This window comes from Nymphaea colorata, chromosome 9, assembly GCF_008831285.2.
Source record: "Nymphaea colorata isolate Beijing-Zhang1983 chromosome 9, ASM883128v2, whole genome shotgun sequence".
Lineage (NCBI taxonomy): Eukaryota > Viridiplantae > Streptophyta > Magnoliopsida > Nymphaeales > Nymphaeaceae > Nymphaea > Nymphaea colorata.
The window spans coordinates 2,494,835-2,516,739 of NC_045146.1; the positions used below are offsets into that span (position 1 = coordinate 2,494,835).

Consider the following 21,905-nt stretch of genomic DNA (forward strand, 5'->3'; position numbering starts at 1 on the left):
CTTTGCAACGCGCTTAATGTTGGGTTGCAACTGCCTCGTATGAAGGTTTTTTGTTTCTTTGTCAAAAAAATTCCTTAAAAAATCCATCAAAAATGTACGGCCTTGATGGTGAAGATATTGAGCGCAACTCAATCAAAGATGCACAGGTATTTTCATACAAGTCCTTCGATTCAAGGCTATGATCGTCATACACCTTGAATGTACTTTCATATAATACACTAATAGAAGTTTAAAACTCGGATGAAACCACCATCACGTACAAAATACTTAACCAATTCCGGTCTTCCCTTTATTCTTTAGTTTTGATAAATGTGAAAAAATGACGGCTAAATCATATATATGTGAATTTAACACTTATATACATAATCGCTTGTTTTTTTGGACGTCGCCTTGACGATTATATTTTTAATAACTTGCTCATCGACGGACAGCAAGAAGTCACCATGTTCCATGGTCATGTCAGATCAACAATTATAACTATTGTGAACACATGAGGTTACCTCAGTTGGAGAAAAAAAATCACATCCAATTGGACCAACTCATACTCAAAATGTCATTAAAGAAGAAGCCACCTCCACCAAAAGATGCATCAAATAGACCAAGGGAACGCTTGGAAGGATTCCCACAATTATTCTTCTTCTTGGGCAGTCGGTATTTTTGATATAAACACACCCAAGACCTGCAATATCCGGGGGAAAAAAATAACATAAGATAAAATAAAATTCATCACCACAAACTTTTTTCAAGTTTGGTAGAACTTGTCGTGGATTTGTCTGGTTAAAACCTGTTAAGTCCAAAAGATATCGTCAAAATTTTCTGCTTATCCTTCTTATGTTAAATATTGTACCGCACAATCTAGTTTCTCTTTGCTCAGCAAAACTATGGGAGACCTTTCTGGTCCGCAAGACCTAGGATACCAAGCGGGCTGATTAGCACTCAACTGACACGACCAAGTACATCCTTATGCTCTTCCGCCAGTTTCTGCACCCATTTCTTATTGGCCTTAAGAAGCAACAAACATCCGTCTTCTTGTCACCACATTTTCCCCTTTTCTGTCCCCATCATGCTTATATACAGCAACATGCAGAGCCACAAAGCTTGCAGTAACGGGAACCACCTCCCATGAACACTATGAAGCTGTCCGCCTTTTTCTTTAGTCATTTCGTGCTGGAAATTTTAGAGCGATACTGTTCAATTAATCGATCAAGCTTGCCCGCTAATTCCAGCTGAGGTGCTTTCTTCTGCTTTGTAGTTTTCCTTCTCTTACGTTCCTCCAATGGAAGACCATCCTGGTCTTTCTTCTTTTTTGATGCCGCTGTCTTTGCATTTGCACCAAAATCTACAGGATTTTCCTACAGGTTACATGCAATACTATCAGCATTAGAAATGAAGTTTAAGCAAAAAAATCTGACCTTGACAATTTCACACTGTTTGTACCTCTTTATCTGTAGCATGGTCCTTCTTCACTGTCTTGAAGAACTTAAGATTGCTGGTAGACATCAAACCTGGTTTCTCAGCTTTGGATTTTGTTAATAAGTTCAAAGCACGGGCACGTTTTGTGGTTGACCTTTCATTTTTGGCATTTTCCTGCACCACAGAATTTAGCGCTATTTTTAGTATCTGTTCTGAAAGTGATTCTCCTTTTTCTTTTTTAAAGTGATTCTCCTTTTCTTTCACAAACCAATAGAAATAAATAATTTTTTATTTCCAAATTTAAGCTGCATTGTCCATATCAAAGCAAGGTGAGTCAGTGTATTTTGATTCTTTTCAAATGCTGATGATAAATGGAAACCAAGTGAAAGGAGAGAAGAAATCATAATAAAATGAAATGTTATATTGGCCTTCTAGGAAGGCAGCTGATACAATATGCTTTAGACTGCATTTGGATAACACCGGAATTTACCTGTACCAGTTTGACCATATCACCAGAACTAGATGCATTATTTGAAGTATTACTAGTTTTGGTCTTCTGTACTTCACGTTTCACCTTACGATCATTTTGTGTGCTGCCTTCAGTAAACTTCTGCTGAACACTAGCATCCTTATTCTCCTTTTGGATGCTCTGCATTACCTGTCTTCTTTTCACAGCATGGACGTTCTCAATCGCAAACTCAACAATGGGGCGACGTTCAGGACCAAAAATTTCTGGCAAAACCAATATGATCAAACATGAAAACAAACACATCCAAGGAACCTTAGTATTGCAGACAGGGCCTGGGGCAATGCGTTTATGCCTATCCAGCATCTTTATATCTAAAGATAATGAATAAAGAAACAGAACACATACCAGGGTTGTTGTTAAGGACCCGTAAGGCTACAAGTGCATGTTGGTGTTCACTGAACTCAACAAATGCAACTCCCCGAGATCCATCTCTTGTGCTTGCAGTTAGCTTCTTCTTGTCTTTTAAAATTTTGACCTAAGCATTTGAGAATCAAATCAACCAGGGTCAATTAATGGATCAAGAAGAATGATATATTAACGTTTAGGCAACAACCTGTTTGATTGTAGGTTTCTGCTTGCAAGCTCTCTGAGTGACTGCATTGGCAAACAGCTTCTTCAGTTCTATATTGGACATTGATTTTGGTACATTATAAATTATCAGTCTTGTTTTTGAGACATGAAAGTTCGGTGATTGCAATTTCAGTTCTTTTTTCTTGCTCAATCTACAACATAGCAGAACGTAATGTTAGCCACATCATACTAACATCAACAATTGCAGATATAGCCAAACATTCCTAAACAATCAATATGGTCTTGAGTTCCACAGCAAGAATTCGACAAGAACCAACATTACAGCTTTAGAGAATCAAGAGTCTGAGATACCCTTCCTCATTCTTTTGCTTTTATTTCTCCTTTTTCAAGAAAATTTTCTGCAGTCGAAAGCTACATAGGTTACTAGGTGGTGAATAACTTGCACTATGATGACAGCAGATATTTTATAACGCAAAAGATCCACACACTAACATATCTTATGCTTTAGCACAACCAAAATGTCAAGTAATGTTCCATTATGTTACAAGAAATTTCATCTATAGGAGCCCATCCGTGACATACCCATTGTACACAATCAATCATGCCTCAAAATTTACCTTGCCTCCTGAGTCAATTAGCTTCCTCCTAGTATCGCCTGACTCTCAAGCACTATGAGTGCTATTTTGTATAAATCCAACCATATAGATGGATACAAAAATGTTAAAATTAAAATTTATAAAATTCAAAAAAAAAAATAAAAATTGGATGTATAAATCACATTCTATAATGTTCTAAAAATTAGCGATGTCATTGCCTCAGCTGATAAAATCCAATCTAGACATTGAATTTCCAAAAAAAAAAAATCATTTTTATATTTCTAACTGTTTTACATCTATCAATATAGTAGGATTTATGAAAAACAGCTTGAAACGCAAAGGCACACACAGAAAGCATCTGAGAATTTATATATATATATATATATATATATATATAGAGAGAGAGAGAGAAAGTGTTCTCCCTTATGCCAGTTTCTTGGCATAAGGGGTACGCTTGTTGTGGAGCATTCAATCTTTTAGCGGCGATGCCAGCGAGGTGTCGCCGGCAGCTCAGAACTGCGGGAAACAACTTGTCAGCGTTACTGGCACTGTGGAGGGGAGGCGGCTGCTGGGGCAGCCACCTACTCCTTCCAGAGAAAGAAGGAGACATCACCTCCCCATAGCAACTCGAAAGGCATTACTATCATACCCTAGATGCCAATAACTTGGTGTAAGGAGAGAACTTTTCGAAAGTGTTTCCCTTTACGCCATTTTTTTGGCGTAAGGGGCACGCTTGTTGTGGAGCGCTCCACTTAATTAAAAAATAAATAAAAATAAAAAGGCATCGGGCTAGAGAGGTTGTTGCCTCCCCCTCCACTGTGCCAGCAATGCCCCCTCAGGCGTCGGCGGCAGCCCAAAACTGCCGGTGACGACTCATTAGTCGTTCCCAACGGCATCGGGGGCAGCAGCCACCTTCCCTTTTCAAAGAAAGGAGGCGACGTCGTCTCTCCACAGCAACTCGAGAGGCCAGGCTGTTGTACTCCTTACGCTAATAACTTGGCGTAAAGAGAGAAGTTTTCTACATATATCTATATATATATCTATATATATATATGTGTGTGTGTGTGTGTGTGTGTGTGTGTGTGTGTCTGTTGTCTATATGTTACTGTGTCTACACTTTTGAAAATTCGTGGACCTACACTCACCCCTCTCCCTCCCTCAATAAATAGGTACAAAGTTGGAAAGCACGAATCAGTTCATACTTCATATGCAAACATGCATGTGTATGTGCAAAAACTGGCCAGACAAATTAGATACTCATGCAGTTATGAGAACTCTATCCAAATTTGGGACCAAATAAATGAAACCACCAAGTTATAACAAGCAACAAAGAACAGGATTACAATTCACGCTTTAACATGTCCTCCTTGGATACACCAGCAGCTGCAGCAGACCCACGAAGAATCAGACCTTCCTGTTAACAAATGATAAGTATGCATAAATTCCAAAAGGCCTTTGATATCGTCATATCCCAATTTAATGAACATGAAGTAATAAATCACCTTTGCAAGGTAAAGATTTCGTTGGTCTTTTTCCTTCTTCTCGTTTTTCAGCTCCTTTTCTTTGGCTAATTTCTTGTCCAAAGCCTTTCTAACAGTTAACTGCCTTCCTCCCATAACAATGCCCTTGAGACTGTTTGCTGCTGTAACTGCAGCTTCAGTGGCTTCTGGAGATCTGAACTTGAGAAATGCAGTTCCCTTAGGCCGCCTGATCGACCATTGACACTGTTAGTACAATAAGCACAAGAAAGATGCATTGAAAAGAGAAATTTACTTCACAGTCTCAATAACCAACCCTGTGATTTTATGAAGAACTGGAAGATAAGATTGCACTTCCCCAAAGGCAGTGAAGCACTGTTTCACTTCCTGTTCCTCTGCACCAAAGGAGAGGTTACTTATGAAAATGGTCTTCTCCAGATCATTATCCTGCTCACGGGGCATCTCAGAAGTGTGCCTCTCTGCCTCAGGAGCTAGAGTAACCTTTGCAAGTGGGACTTCAGTTTCAAGCTCATCGCCATGGAGTTCAGAACTAGGAGATGATTTATGCTGCTTGTCCTGAGAATCTGAGATCAAGTTATGAAGAACTTTTCTAGCAACATCCTCCTCACCCACAGTTGTTTCTCCTGAACAAGCCTCTGCATCGAAGTCACTCAGTTCACAACCTTCTGAGTGGTGGTCTGAAGGTTTCTCTGTTTCCTTTAAATCAATGCTGTCATCCACATCATCAGCAGAGGATGAGTCACCGTAAGAACCAGGTCCAATAGTACCTCTTCCATTTCCTGCACTCAAAACATTAGGTTGTTGACATAAAACTCCTGAAGTTATTGGGCATCAATAACAATCTGGTCAGTGCACTCTTCAAAATCAGTCTATTGATTAACCAAAGGCATGCTCCTTTTTCCTTTGAAACAAGCAGAAAATTTAAGATCAAAGTTTTGTGTATTGTGCTCTATCCTATGACAAGTTATCGTACATAACTTTAGGACCAACTGTTATGTTACACCATGTGTATTGCTCAGCATCATAGCATACCAAAATGGCAGAAATTGGTTTGTTTGAATTTTGAACTTGGTTTTTCCATTTTGGGATATAAAACCCTCTTCATACTCAACTCCTAGACACTCTTAGAAGTTGTGCAAAGGAGCACTTGTCAGATTGAGGAAGAAAAAGGGTGACATGTACAAGCCTACAAGGGTTCTAGCCAAAAGAGAAGAGGTAGACCAAGTAACAGGTCTTTATAGAAGAGCACCTAGTGGCAGGTTGAGTTTGTCTGCCTCAATGAAAAGTTTTCTCCCTCTCATACTGCTCTACGTCTCAACCTGATATATGGACAGTTATCACTCTCAAAGGTTTTGTAAAATATAAAGGTAATGCAGTCGATGGTTCTATGATGCATGTGTTCCATTTAATGCACCAAACACATTTCATTTTCAAGCTATAGTAAATACAATTACTTCTGTAGGCCTTATGTGCAAAATGCTCCCTTATAATTAGTTGAAAAGAGAATATCTTGATGCAATTGTAAAAGAAATAAGAACATTTTATGATGAATTGAGATTAAATTGGAGACAAACAGGGTAATATATCATAACACATGGATAGAATTATACGAGGGCAAGAATATTGACAATTTTTCTTGTATATTCCCAACGCACAAGGAATAGCCCAAAATATTCCCTCTACGACCTTATTCTCTGACCTCCTCTGCAGTAAGTTAAATAAATAGTACATATCAAATAAAAGTTGGAGTTCACTTAAGATTGAATATGATCACTTGGCTTTTCTTTTTGATACATTTTTGTGGCTCAAATTGCTTGGAAGGCAATAAGGAATAAACGAATAAGAGTACTGAAAGAAATGACGTGTTTTAGAATTTTTCAATTTATTTTATTTGTGACCAATTAAGAAAAAAGAGACAGCGGCCCCCAACCTGAGCCTTTCTTATTACCACCAAGCCCTCTTGAATCACTTCTATGATAGACGCTCCCAACACAAACCTGTTAAAATATAAATCCTTCACCAGCACGTTGAAGAGGAGTCTCTTAGGATTCCACCTCCTTGTAGAATGTGTTAAGATATTTAATGTCCTTGTAACATGTGAAGAGTCTCCTAGGATTCTATGTTGTAGTTAATATCTTTGTAATATGTGAAGTCTCTTAGGTTTCTATGATGTCATTAATGTCCTTAGAGCTTGTGAAATCTCCTAGGATTCTACGATTGGAGACTTAGAATTCTGGAAATGGGATTATAAATAGAGGCCGTGCAAACCATTTTGGCTACGGCTTATTCTCCTCAGTTTCTTCTTGTTTTCATTCTCTCTCTCCCTCTCTCTCTCTCTCTCTCTCTCTCTCTCTCTCTCTCTCTCTCTCTCTATCTCTATCTTCCTGCGTGAGTGCTGTTTTCTGGTTACAGATATTGCTGCTAGATTTCTATCATGGTATCAGAGCGCCAGGTTACGTTATCTCTACCAAACGAAATGCCCAAACAGGTCTGATCTGGTTAGAACTCTTTTCTCATCTTGTCTCTATCCTGAATTTACTTTTCTCTTGCGCAATTCTTGTTCCTTTTTCTTCTTGCTTACCCAAGGACACATCTTGTTATATCGTGTCTTCTTTCCCTCTCATCTTCTACCTATATACCATTTCTTTCTGCTGTCATGGAAAACCTTTCGCATTCTGGCATGTCCTCAAGTTTTCTTTCACACCTTATTACCGAAAAACTCAACCATGAGAATTATCTGATCTGGAAAAGGCAAATCATGCCTTTCATAAGAAGTCAAGGCCTCTTTGGACATCTCGATGGTTCAACAAAGGCTCCACCAATATCCGTCTTACAGGAAATAAAAAATGAGGCAGGAGAAGTTATTGTTGTTCATGAAGACAACAATCCTGAACATGCTATGTGGATGAGACGTGATCAAAGTCTGGTTGCGTATATTTTGTCAACTTTATCTCAACAAGTGTTACTTTCAGTTTCTGATGATTGTACTATAGAAGAATTATGGGAAACCCTTGCTGATACCTTTTCCCAAATATCAGAAGCTCGAATTATGTACTTAAAGAAAGAATTTCAGAATTTGAGCAAAGGTTCAACGTCTATCATGGATTATTTGGGGCGTATTAAGGCCGTCGCAAACCAACTTGCTGCCTCAGGGAATAACATTTCTGATAAGGAAAAGGTGCAGCAAACCTTGAATGGACTTGGGCATGATTATCATGCTTTTATTACAGCTCTTGAGGTCCTTCCTGTTCTGCCTTCCTTCAACGAACTACAAGGTAAACTTCTCCAACATGAAATGAATATGAAAAGAGTCATTGAAAGGACTGATCAAGGGAACTCCCAAAATGTGTTGGCTATGAATGTAAAGTTTGGTAAGAGCCATGGGAACTCCAACCATAGTGGTCGTGGCATTCTACCAACACCACATAACCAAGGTATGTCTCCTTTGGATACTTCAAGAAAAATACCAATTTGTTTTTAGTGCAACAAGAAAGGACACATGAAGGCACAATGTTGGTTTAATCCTCAAAATAAAAACAAAGGGGTAAGACATGATTATAAACAAGGAGGACAAAGTTCTAAATCCACCGCTGAAGATATGCAACAGCTATTGATGACCGCATTCTCAAAGATGACTATAAAGCAAAATGAGCAGGGAGAATGGTTCTTGGATTCAGGTGCAGCTACCCATGTGACAGGAAATGCAGGTAAATTGACTAACTTATCCCCTCATTACGGTAGAAGTTGCATTATAACAGGTGATGGAAAATCTCATCCTATTACACATATTGGAAATGCACATATTCCATTGTCATCCTCGTCTCTATCACTGTCTAATGTTGTTCTTGCTCCCAATATCAAAAAGAACATCATATCCATTTCTAAACTCATTGATGATACAAGCTCTTCTGTTGAATTCACACCTTCTTCTGTCTATGTCAAGGACCTCCAAACGAAGAAAATGTTCGCTAGAGGGGAGCGTCAAGGGAATATGTACGTCCTCAAGGAATGTCTACCCAAGGATTCATCCACTTTTGATATAGGATTGAAGACATTTTCTCTTTCTCATAATGCGTCATCAGTGCCAAGTTCTTGCCATTTTCAATCAAAAGTAAGGGGCCCTAACCAATTTTTGGAGTCTGATTTGTGGCATAGTCGGTTAGGACACTGTGGTCGACATTTCATTGAAAAACTTGTCACAGATAGTCTCATTCCAAGATCAAGTTTACCTCTTACTTCAAGTGTCAAAAAATGTTCAAGTTGTGGACTTTGTAAGAGTCATGTTTTACCTTTCCATAATATAAATCAAAGGGCTTCCAAACCTTTTGAAACTATTTTTTCTGATGTATGGGGGCCAGCCCCTATTGATTCCATGTCTGGGTCAAGATATTATGTCTTATTCATTGACTCTTACTCACGTTTCACCTGGATTTACTTCATGAAACACAAATCAGAAGTACCTCACATATTTCGAAACTTTTATGCCATGATTCAAACTAAATTTTCATCCAATGTGGTGCATTTTCAATGTGATGGAGGGGGAGAATATTCCTCGCTTGATTTTATTGAATTTCTACGTGAAAAAGGGATAACTAGACAAATTTCCTGCCCTTACACACCACAACAAAATGGTGTAGTTGAGCGGAAACATCGACATATAGTTGAAAGCGCCATGAGCATGATGCATGATACTAATGTGCCCATTTCTTTGTGGACTGAAGCCTTCCATACTGCTGTATACATAATAAATTGTTTGCCTATGACACTCTTGATGTCTAAATCGCCATATTTTACACTCTTAGGCAAACAACCTGATTACAAGAACTTGAAGGTTTTTTGTTGTGTATGCTATGTTCACGTTGATGCTGCCTTGAGGAACAAGTTTCAAGACAAAGCTATTCAATGTAGATTCGTTGGATATGCTGATGAATATAAAGGTTTTCGATGCTATGATCCAACAACTAAACGTATCAAAACTTCAAGAAATGTCATTTTTGATGAACATAGTTTTGATAATACAAATGAAATGCCTATGACCATTGAATCTTATGATCCCTGGACCAGTACACAGTTATTCAATGCAGATCCTGTTATAGAAAATGATGTGCCTCAAAGTGAAGATTCAGAGAGAGCAATACAACCGTCGGATATGGCTCAAAGTGAAAATCAAGAAGATCCAACACAGTCATCACGAAAACAATAATGAAGAACAGAGCAACGATGCACATCGGTATTCGGGTCTTATCTACAGTCGACGACTAAGGGACAGAGATGCTCACAGTGAAGAAGACAACATGCCCCACCTTAGAAGATCCCAACGCATTTGTCATCCCATTCACAGGTGGGTTAGCTATGATTCTTTATCACTTGATTTTCAGTTATTCATGGCAAAAGTTGGCAAGGAGGATGAACCTACTTCATTTGATCAAGCATCAAAATCACATCATTGGAGAAAGGCTATGAAAGAAGAAATGGATGCCTTGCATGAATGTGGAACATGAGAGATCGTTCCGAGGCCACACGAAAAGAACGTAGTGGGCTCCAAATGGGTATACAAAATTAAATACAAACCTGACGGCAGCATAGAAAGACACAAAGCAAGGTTAGTAGCAAAAGGGTTTACACAACAATATGTAGAAGATTATGATGAGACATTCAGCCCTGTGATCAAAATGGGAACAATTCGCGTGATTATATCATTGGCAGTTGAATATGGATGGAGACTACATCAAATGGACGTGAAAAATGCTTTTCTTCATGGTGATTTAAGGGAGGAAGTATATATGGAACAACCTCCAGGATACGCGAAAAGAGACTCTCATGCATGGGTTTGCAAACTAAGAAAATCTATTTATGGACTTAAACAGGCCTCACTTTCGTGGTTTGACAGCTTCTCTTGCAAGATTCAAGAATGTGGTTTTCGAAGATGTCCTCTAAATCATTCTCTTTTCATTTATCGAAAGGAAAACATATTTACTTTACTTCTTATATATGTTGATGATATTGTTATCACAGGCAATTCAGAAAAACACATAGAAGAAGCTAAAGTTTTGATGATGCAAAACTTCAAAATGAAAGAGCTTGGTGATTTACGATTCTTTCTTGGAGTGGAGATTGATAGGCACAATAATCGCCTCACACTGACACAACAGAAATACACGTTGGATCTGCTGAAAAAGTCAGGTATGTCTGATTGTAAGCCTGTTGGAACTCCTAGTGTTCTAAATCAAAGACTAACTGCTCAAGATGGGGAGTTATATGAAGATCCTACGCAATATCGAAGTATTGTTGGGGCACTTCAATATCTTACATTTACTAGACCAGATATTATATATGCTGTGAATCAAGTATCTCAATTTATGCATGCACCTAGAGATACTCACATGGATGTTGTCAAAAGAATATTAAGATATCTTAAAGGGACAGCAGGAGATGGCTTAGTTTATGGTAAGAGTGAAAATATAACTACTGGACATCAACTTATGACATTCACAGATGCAGATTGAGCTGGAGATCCCGATCAAAGAAAGTCCATTTCTGGTTTTTGTATTTTCATTGGACGTAATCTTGTGTCTTGGAGTTGTCGAAAGCAAAAGGCAGTAGCAAGATCCAGCACTGAAGCTGAATACAGATGCATGGCTGCAGGTACTGCTGAAGTTACATGGGTTAGACATTTGCTAGAAGACATTGGAGAAAAGATTAAAACATCAATGTTAATGTGCGATAATCAAAGCGCTATTAACATTGCCTTTAATCCCGTACAACATGGTCGAACAAAGCACATTGAGATTGATCAACACTTTGTTAGACAAAAGGTGGAAGACAAGGAGATTCAGCCTATTTATGTTCGTACAGATGAACAAGTTGCAGACTTATTTACAAAAGGATTAACAAAGGAACAATTCTGGTTTCTAAAAGGCAAGTTGTACATGGTGCAAAACCATGCACAACTTGAGGGAGGGTGTTAAAATATAAATCCTTCACCAGCACGTTGAAGAGGAGTCTCTTAGGATTCCACCTCCTTGTAGAATGTGTTAAGATATTTAATGTCCTTGTAACATGTGAAGAGTCTCCCAGGATTCTATGTTGTAGTTAATATCCTTGTAATATGTGAAGTCTCTTAGGTTTCTATGATGTAATTAATGTCCTTGGAGCTTGTGAAATCTCCTAGAATTCTACGATTGGAGACTCTTAGAATTCTGGAAATGGGATTATAAATAGAGGCCGTGCAAACCATTTTGGCTACGGCTTCTTCTCCTCAGTTTCTTCTTGTTTTCATTCTCTCTCTCCCTCTCTCTCTCTCTCTCTCTCTCTCTCTATCTCTATCTTCCTGCGTGAGTGCTGTTTTCTGGTTACAGATATTGGTGCTAGATTTCTATCAAAACCTACGGATAAATCCTTTGTTACTGAGAAGTGAAAACCTTTGACTACATGACCTTGAAGTTCTCGGGTTTTCAGCAGTGAGGTTTCTCTCAGTTATCTTTCAGTTAAGTTGGCTTTCTAAGAAAAATTTCAGCAAATTTTTAGAAATAAAGAAACCTAAAATTTAGGCAAGAATAACATTGAAAAAAACTAATAAAAGACAAAAAAAAGTAGATAAAATGATAAAAAAAATAATGTCTTCATTATCATAAAATTGATGATAAATAATTCAGTTTAAATTTAAAGTCGAATATATGATGGTATTAACGTTATAAAAGAGAAAAACGAAAAAAAAAATGAAAATTTTATTTTTCATGTTTTAAAAAAAGGTGACTTTTAAAAGTTTTTTGTCTCTTACATTTTTTGTGTTAATATTGCTTTGAAACTATCAGGACATCTGTGACACTGAGATACATCAATTTAAATCATTAGACATGATATTCGCAAAATATTATTAGTATTACCACCTGTGTTTTGAACATGTTCTGCCTTCATGCCTATTGTTTAAGAACTCAAAACCATAGTATTAAATCACGCTAAAGATTATAAAACTATAAATTTCGCCAACAGTAACACATTGTTACTTGGTCCAGAGCCATTGTCCATTTTAAACTTAACATGTTACATTGAGTCTTCGTACTTTCAAAGGAAAAGGCTAGTGACAAGCTTACAACCCAGGGACGTGGCAAAAACAGCAATATCTGTCACCATTTTCCAAGATAAAAGCTTGTGTACAAGATCCCAAGGCAATGGCACAATTTGAGATGGGCCACTGATAGTAGATGGCCTGACATATCTTCCAACTCCACAAAGTTACAGACCCCTCATGGGCCAGAGACCAAAGGTTCCTTGAGTGTAAAGGGTCTTTGACTCTTCGTCAATGAACTTTACACTACCAAGGAGGTGATCATATGTAACTCAGGATAGACCAGTGCCACTAGTTCTCACAGGACAGTGGGTTCTCCGTTAATAGAAACACAAACATACACGAAAACACATCTAATAGCTACAAAGATTAAGAAAAAAACACAAGCACGTCTAGTAGCTAGCTCGATGAATGAAAAGAATAAATGTTAGTTAGCATTTTAAGAGTGAATTAATCATATTGCGCTACCATTAGATGCATGGTGAGTGATAGAAAGTGCCGTCTATGCACCAGTCCCATATTTGTTCACTATTTCAAGTTATTGGTATGCCTTCTCTAGTCATATCTATCAAAAAGTGCTTTATAAGGTCATGTACCATTCACGAAGTTAATTTTTGGCAAGCCTTCTTCTCTCCACAGTGCTACATTGTCATACACTAGCAGAAAATGCAATTTTCCCAAGGTAAGAGAAAAGAGGCAAAAGAAAAAAAGAATGATATGAGTGATACCATCCAAAGGTTTATCAGTAGTAGAGCTAGTGTAGATCTTCTTTGAAACTGCCCAATCAACAGCAACAACTCTTTTTCCAACTTTCTGTCCATTGACCATTGAGATAGCCTACGCCAGAATGGACAAATCAATTATCAAAAACATGCTCCTTGTGAAAATTAAATATTGAAAACAAAATCATTCCCAAGAAGGAAAAGGCAAAAAATGAACCTTTTCTGCATCTTTCTTGCAAGTGAAAGTAACAAAAGCAAAGCCCTTTGACGTTCTGTTGAACATGGAGAAACAAACACTTATTTTCTTTTCAATAAAGAAGAGACACTTATTTGCTTTAAGCTTTGCACATACCCTTTCTCAGACGAGTACGGAATGGATACCTTCCACACAAAGCCAGCTGAACGAAACAAACTGCTAATCTCTTCAGCGGTAACCTGAAAATAGATTCAAACAGGTTAGATGTAAGGTAAACCTTCCTTGCCATACAAAATATATATCTTATACAGTCTGTAACAACCTTGAAGGGCAGATTTCTTATGATAACCCGCCATCTCTGAGTCTTCGAACCCTGCTTGGATGTTTGACAGTAAAGTATGAGAAAGATATTACCCCACTGGTGCTTAAAGATTATGTGTGAGGATGCAAGTACAAATGCATATAGAGGCAAACAAAACATGCCATCTTTTTCTCGATGAATATCTCATGTTATATAAATCTGAATTTGCTATTTTGCTATTTTAAGTAGAATCACAGACCATGGATGCTACATATCAAAACCCTATAACCAAAAACCCTCAGAAACTAATACATCTATTTTTTTCTTCGTGTTATGTTTTAAATTTTATGCATCTAACAAAAAGCAGGAGTGAATAAGGCAATGGCAGGTGTTTGACCACAGTTGAGTCGGAAGCAATGGTTCAGGCAAGGTACATGAACAACCATTTCTTTCATATAATCAAACAACCAAGACTTTCGAGAAAATAACTTGGTTGTTCTCCAGCATTAGATCAGATTAAATCATAAAAAACCTTGATACCTCCACCATTAGTAGCATTTGCACAATTATCTACATGTCTCTTGGATTCCTAACAGAGTAAGAATAACCGATATACTGGAGTAAACACTTGACAATCACATCAGATATGCAAACCAATAACGTGCAGGTCATCTGCAATTGTGTACATTTTCTTATGCAATATATGTTCTTATCTTCTTTTTTATTCAAAATTTTCAAAGTTTAACCATATCCACAAGGAATTGAGGAAAAGAATCAAAAAGTGATCCATTAACACCTATATCTAATGTCAACATTTATACACGCTAATTTTGGTACCTATGAGATTTTATATTTCATGCATGGAATATCTGCATTGTACAAAATTGTTGTCCTACTAGCTATGAGCTGAATGTACGCAGTGCCAAAGCAAATTCTTCCAAACCTAAATGGAAGACAATTTACTTCTGCTCCTGCATAACATATCTGAAAGAAAAAACTATTTGTTGCTTAGCTGTTAAACAAGGTATTTCTTCAGCAGAAACACATAGTATTAGGAGTCCATCCTGGATCTTGATCTGTACATAATGAGATCAGATCCAGTCAGCACCAACATAATTTTATACATGCCGTAATTATTTTGTAAGTTGAGGACACTATCTTCCTTCGACTTTATCTCTCGTGTTTAAGTAATGAAATTAGGGCACACTGGAGAAAGAAGAAGTAGGGCCCATTCAGCTACATTCTTCTTCCTCTCTATACTGTGCAAGATAATCCCGGTGAAATTCTTGAATTCTAGCATCGTATTAGAGCCAGGTTGGATTCAGGCCTTGTCATTGTCTCCAAAAGGTGTGCCTTGAGGTAGTGTTTGAATGCAAGGTTTTTTTTTTAAAAAATGGTAAACAAAAGCAGGAAATTTTCCCTACCTATATTGCTCCTGCTCCATCTTAAAAGGTGTTTGTGGCCATTCTAGATTATTGTACAGCAACAAAGTTCTGGACTAAACAGGCAGACTTATTCTCATTTATCTGAGGCAAGGATCTTGTACTAAAAGCGAGAGTTTCAACATTCAAAGAAATGCTCTATGTCCATTATGGAGTATCTGAACAAAGTAAAAAGCATCACACATCAACCGGCAATTGCAGATTGTGAGATGCAGGACAAACATAAGGTACAACAAACGTTTAGCAGTCAGGGGCCAGATTATCATGTGCTAGCCACATTAGACGCCAGATCATCATGTGCTAGTCATCTCAAAGAAAATCTGGGACCAAGCTCTGATACAATGTACTGTTAAACACTATATCAGTCGATAATCAAAACACTATAACAGTTGTGCCCGCCTACTATGCCCAACTTTGAAGATTTTACTGGCAGAACTTCTAAAATATGAAATAAATTTGGAAGGCACTGGAAAAGATTTTGAGAAGCAGCCCGATTTGAATGAAACTCTTGTTATTGGAGTAACATCTAGTTATGGGTGTGGAGAAAGGACATGCTGCCCGATCCACATGAAGTTCTTGTTACTGGAGTGGCATCTAGTTGTGAAGTGTGAATCGAATTACAAGGAGGATCTGGTAGAGACTAGAATGGCAAGGAAGCAGAAATTACTTCTCACTCCCAACACATCACCATCTTGGTCTGCAGATAATTAAAATCTCAAGGTTGTCCCCACTTCATACGTAATAAAAGAGGGCATGTCAAGGCTAATTGTTGGTCTAATCCTCTAAACAACGGCAAAGTTCAACATGCAAAGCCAATGGAAAATAGCCAGAAATAACAAAAGATTAGTGGTCATGTCAGGGAGTTTCCTATCTATGCTCCCCAACCTAAATTTGAAAAATAATGATCAAGGCACATGGTATATAGATTCTGGAACAACTGTTCAGGTTATAAGTGTTATTGCTAAGCTCTCAAACCTCATTCTTTATTTTGGTAAAAATAGTATTGTAACTGGGAATGGATCTCACCACTCCATTTTTCACACAGGAAATTCTATTTTCTGTCAGATGCTTTTATTCCTCTATCTGAAGTCTTGTACTTTCGAATACAAAAAGGAACATTGTTTTTACCACTAAACCTCTGGATGATACTAATTCTTTTGCTGAATTTACTCCTATGTCTGGTAAGGATTGTCACAAAAAGGGACATTCGTTGAAGGGAAGCAACAAGGGAATATATACATTTTTCAAAAAAGAGCCCAGGATTGTGGTCCTGTTGTCTAAAAGAAGTTATCAAAGCTTATCGATTCATTGTTTGATCCTTTGTAATCTTCTAAGAATGTCTTTGATATTTCAAACAGTAATAAGCCAAATCTTTGGCATGGTCAACTAGGTCATTGTAGTCATCCATCCTTGGAAAATCTTGCATCTAATGGCCTTATTCCTAGTACCAGTTTGGTTCCAGTTTGGTTCAAAATTATGACGCTTCAATGTGTGGGGCCTTAACTATGTAAAAGTCATGTTGTTTCATTTAATTCTACAAAATCAAAGAGCTTCAAAACCATTTCAACTTATTTATTTTGATATTTGGAGGCCTATCGCACAATGCACCAATTTTAAAAGTGCATATTATGTTACTTTAATAACAGTTACTCCTAATACTATGGATATTTTTGGTGAAACATAAGTTGGAACTTTTCAAGTTAGTTTATTCCTTCCCTGCTTTAGTGCAAAAATCAATTTTCTATTAATATTATGCATTTCCAATGTGACGGTAGACGTGAGCATTCTTAAGACTTTATTGAAGTTTTCTAACATAATGAAATGAATTGCAGTGTTTTTTCCACTAATGAACCCCAAACAAGATGGCACTGTCATAGTCTCATGTTTGTTGAAGTACTTCAAATATGTGACAGCCATGGTTCCAGTGGTCTATGGGCAAAAGTTTTACATTCAGAAGTTAATATTACAAATTGTCTGAACATAACGCTTTTGCATAATAGTGACCTTACTTTACATCTCACATTGACAGTTTCCTGCAAAATAAGGTTCAGGAAAGCTTCTCAATTCTGATTTTCAGGGTATGCTGATGCTGACAAGTTTCAAGCTTGATGAACTGAGCCAGTTAGTAGACGTATTAACATTTCTCGAGATGTTGTCTTTGATGAACACAAATTGGGAAGAAAACTTTTCAGCAGCCAATTCTTCCTAATGAAACATATTATTTGTGGCTTAGAGCGGAGTTATTTAACACCATAAATGGAGATTGCCCTTCCACTTGTGACCAGCAGCAACCTTGCTTTGGCACAAAAAAATACCTATCCCTCACAGACAGTAGTTTTATAACCTTTGAGCATAAACAAATTCAAAGATCATGCATGCAAGGCAGAACAAAACACCACCCTTCCAAGTCAATGCTCAATCACATGATTCTCTTCTGGTCCCCCAGAAGGTCTCAGAGACATCACGATCTGAAGGAAGGTGGGTTAACTATAAAATAAAACTCTGAAACTTTAATTGTTAATTTCTCAAGATATAAGCATGATGAATCTATATCATTTTTATCAAGCACCTAAGTCGAAAAGATGGTTGAGGCTACGAATAAGGAAATGGTAAAAATAAAATCATATGAGTGCAGAACATGGGTTTTTTTAACCATGATCTAACAAGAAAAATGTTTTAGGTTCAAAACAGGCATACAAGAACAACATAAGCCAAACAAAGAAAGCTATAAAGCAAGATTTATAGCAAAGGCATTTATTTACAAATATGGGCATGATTATAACAAGACCTTCAGTCTCATTGTTGCCATGGATCGCGGTCAGTTAAAAGGTCAGTGAGATGTCGAGAATGTCTTTTTCCGGGGAGATTTGAATGGGGAAGTGCATATGGAACAAGCCTCAGGGATATCAAAGGCAACCCCAATAAATGTATGTAAACTGCAATGTGCCATGTATGGCCTAGAACAAGCATCATGCTCTTTGTTGCATCCAATCATAATCAGATCATTCATTGTTCATTTCAGCGGTGCAGCACAATCACATGATCACTGATCTATATAAACAATATTATTGTCATAATCAACTCAGGTGCTCACACTCAAACAGTCAAAATTTGAGGTTAGGAGCTTAAGATACTTTCTAGGGGTTGAATAGGAACAATGGTAGACAAATTTGACTCAACATAAAAACAAATTAGATCTATTGAGCAGAAGGGACAGAAGATTGTAAACCTTTGGCCATTCCTAGCATATCGCATCACAAACATAGCTCCCAAAATTTATCTATATGATGATCATGTGAGATATTGAAGCATAATAGGTATGTAAATACCTTATGTTGACCACTGATATTGTTTGTCTTGTGAACCAAATTCTTATGCATAAGCCATGAACTGGAAGTGGACACAAGGATGTGAAAACAATAGTAGGATATTTGAAGAAACAGTTGATGAGTTCTTGTACAAACCATATGCGACAGCAAAAGGAGGAGATAACATTATTTCTTATAGAAATGCAAATTAGGCAGTCAACTCTTATGAGCTAAAGTCAGTTTTGAGATAATGAATTTTGATAATGCTAGGTGTCTTGGAAGAGTAAGAAGCAAAAAGTTGTTAGCACCGAATTAGAATGGAGGCACATGCCTGCTGCTTCAGTGGAGATTACATTGTTTAGACAGTTGTTTTGAAACTTAGTGAAAATATTTTGATGTCCCTTTTATTGTGCAATAACCAAAGCCCCATACAAACATCATTCCATCTCATGTACCATAACATTGAACTTGATTAGTAGCAGTCGGATTTTGTCTCCTTTTGTGCAGACTGAAAATCAAGTGGCTGGCTTATTCACCAAAGAGCTAACAAAAAACAAATTGTTGTTTCTGAAGAACAACTTGCCCATGGTTCAGAACCATGGAGTCATGGACAACTTGAGAGACTATGAGGAGTCATTTGCCTGATCTAGATCTGGATCCAATCAAATGAAGCCAGTCAAGTTGGTGTCTATGTTGTTTTATACATGTTAGTATTTGTAAGTTGAGGACAATATTGTCCTTTTTATGTTATCTCTCTTTGTCTATATGTAATGATATTAGGACACCATGGAGAAAAGAGAAGGCATAACCCATTTCAGTTCCTTTCTTCTTCCTCTCCTTCTTCCTTTTTGTGGAAGATAAACTTCATAAAATCTTGGATTCTCACATACAGTACTTAAGGTACAAAAGTAGCATATCTTCCACTGGACTTGTAAGAAAAATATGAACATTGTTCTTAATAGCAAATTCCAACAGTTAATATACATTATGCAGCTTCTGAAGTATTAAATTGAAGCATCAATATGAAAAATATCAACGAACCAGTAGACAAAAATTTTATGCTCTCAAACAGGTATAGGGTGTGGATACAGCATATTTCAAAATAGCACGGTTAAACGGGTACGGTGAGGGTGTATATAAACTAGTAATTCACAGACAATTACATCCCGAATGAAAATGGGATGATCTGGACTGTTCGATCTGATTTAATCAGATAGCTCAGATGAAGGGCACCCTTTCAATCTTTTTGTTCTCCAGTTTGCTTAAAAAGGAAAAAAAATGTGGCTCTCTCGCTCTCTTTCTCTCCCTTGCATTGGCCATGGCCAACCAGATGTAGCCCTCACTACCTCGAATGCATCCGGGGTTGCTGATGCAGAGAGGCACTAGATCAGCACCAACGCACATAGGCCAGCCTGGCTGCATCCACGATGCCTATCAATGAGAGAGAGGGGGAGAGAGAGATATATTTAAAAAAAGGAGATGAGTTGCCAGGGCAGCCAATTTAACTAATATGTAGCTACATCATGCCTAAGGCCCTGAAGCAGCTACCTCAGCCTGTCAGGTAAGCAACAACCTCATCATTGTGTCATTCTATTTTATTATTATTATTATTATTATTATTATTATTATTATTATTATGCACACACATACACAGAACAAAATTAACAGGTAACAAGATAATCACTCTATTTTTTAATATTGGCAAGTCCAAATGAGTTAGGTTTTAAGCCACAAAATGCTCACATACCTCTCCCCCTAGTTGCCGTGCCCAAACACAGATTCCCTTTATCTCTCTTTGATGCAGCCGGGCAACAGCAGCACGAGCTGCTTTGACACTAGAAAAGAGCACAGCAGAAGCTTCTATCGTGCATCCATCCCGAACAAGTCCTACAACAAATTAATGCATTCTTTAATTGACAAACTCATGGTTAATAACAAATAAAATTATATCATATAGGTACTCTTCTGTACATGCAAAGCCTACCATAATTTTTAGTTTTTCAATTAGTACCAGATACATCCAATGAACAAATGAGGTGATGAATTTCAAAAAGGAAGCACTTGGTAGTGACACAAACACATACTAAAATGCAAGTGCAAATTGAAACTGATGACAAGTTTTAAACAAGCACTTGGCAGTGATATAAACACATACTAATATGCAAGTGCAAATTAAAATTGTTAATATTCAAGGTCAGAAGTACTACCTTGATATAGTAGCCACAGGGTAAATGAAAAAGGAGACAAAGATACAAGTAAGTTAAAATTTTGTGTCCAACGAAAGAAATCAGCAAGGCAAGGGATCCTTGTTTTGTAAATAGGTTGGATGATGTACTTCTGGAGGCTTTTCATGAATATATTCTTGATACTAGTAACTACATTGTATTTGTGCAGGTGATAAATTTGGAATATAAGATCTTGGAAATTATTACGTCTTTAAATACCCCGGGAATTGATATTAAGTTATTAACCCATTTTAAGATTGTTATGGTCTTACTGATTTTTAAGACTGCTATGTTTATTTTTTTATATATGTTACTGCAATCACATACTTGTGATGAAAGAATGGTTTTGAGTCAAAATGAAAAATCTCATTCTTGAGCATTATTGACGCAAATTTGAAGGGATTCCTTGATGACTCAAGGTGATGTGAATTCTCGAGAGGAAACGTCATATTGTGGAGAACTAAGAAGCATGATTTGATGGCCAAGTGTTGCATTCAGTCAGAGAATTGATATGGCTGTAAGGGATAGTGAACCTATGTTTGTTAGAAAATATAAACAAAAATGTAACAGCATTTCTGTAGGCAATACATGTACGAATAAATGCATGCATGCACATCTACATTATTATATATAAGATGAGAATATATATCAGATTAGGATAAGTAATAAGTTGTACCTTTTTTCATTTTTCATCATTTTAACATTGTCTCATGATTTTCGTTTACCAGAAAACAAAGTAGTCGAAATCAGAAGGTGTTGGATGAAAAATGAAGAATAAGACTGCAGTACCTTTTGGAAAATCTCACACCATACAGACAACTTGTTGGGGCACTACTGTGCTTGAGTAGCCTTCTGCTCTGATATGCATTTGGTTAATAAATTTCAACATCCCTTTACTACTGGAGATGTGAATCATGCATTGCATATAATTAGACATATTAAGGGTTCTTTATCCAGCACACTGCCCTAAACCATCGTGTTTTTTTTTATTTAATGTTTACTTTGGGGAAACCCTTATGCCTCCAAAGTTCTGGCTTGCTTCAAGGCCTGCGTGAAACCATTGTCTTTTTAATCA

At 37.3% G+C, this 21,905-nt stretch overlaps 1 protein-coding gene across 4 annotated transcripts in view; it reads right to left on the minus strand.

The window, feature by feature from the left end:
• Positions 1-529: 529 nt before the first annotated feature.
• LOC116260343 (uncharacterized) overlaps positions 530-21,905 on the minus strand; it is a 41,735-nt gene continuing 20,359 nt past the window's right edge. For all 4 annotated transcript variants that reach the window (XM_031638603.2, XM_031638601.2, XM_031638604.1 and 1 more), the window contains 13 exons: positions 20,353-20,492; positions 13,877-13,927; positions 13,711-13,793; positions 13,576-13,630; positions 13,365-13,473; positions 4,864-5,347; positions 4,572-4,776; positions 4,413-4,483; positions 2,496-2,664; positions 2,288-2,417; positions 1,904-2,145; positions 1,438-1,587; positions 530-1,352 (listed from right to left, as the gene is read on the minus strand). In XM_031638603.2, coding sequence (XP_031494463.1) covers positions 1,158-1,352; positions 1,438-1,587; positions 1,904-2,145; positions 2,288-2,417; positions 2,496-2,664; positions 4,413-4,483; positions 4,572-4,776; positions 4,864-5,347; positions 13,365-13,473; positions 13,576-13,630; positions 13,711-13,793; positions 13,877-13,927; positions 20,353-20,492 — 2,084 coding nt within the window. In that variant the 3' untranslated portion in view covers positions 530-1,157. The remainder of the gene's footprint in view (positions 1,353-1,437; positions 1,588-1,903; positions 2,146-2,287; positions 2,418-2,495; positions 2,665-4,412; positions 4,484-4,571; positions 4,777-4,863; positions 5,348-13,364; positions 13,474-13,575; positions 13,631-13,710; positions 13,794-13,876; positions 13,928-20,352; positions 20,493-21,905) is intronic.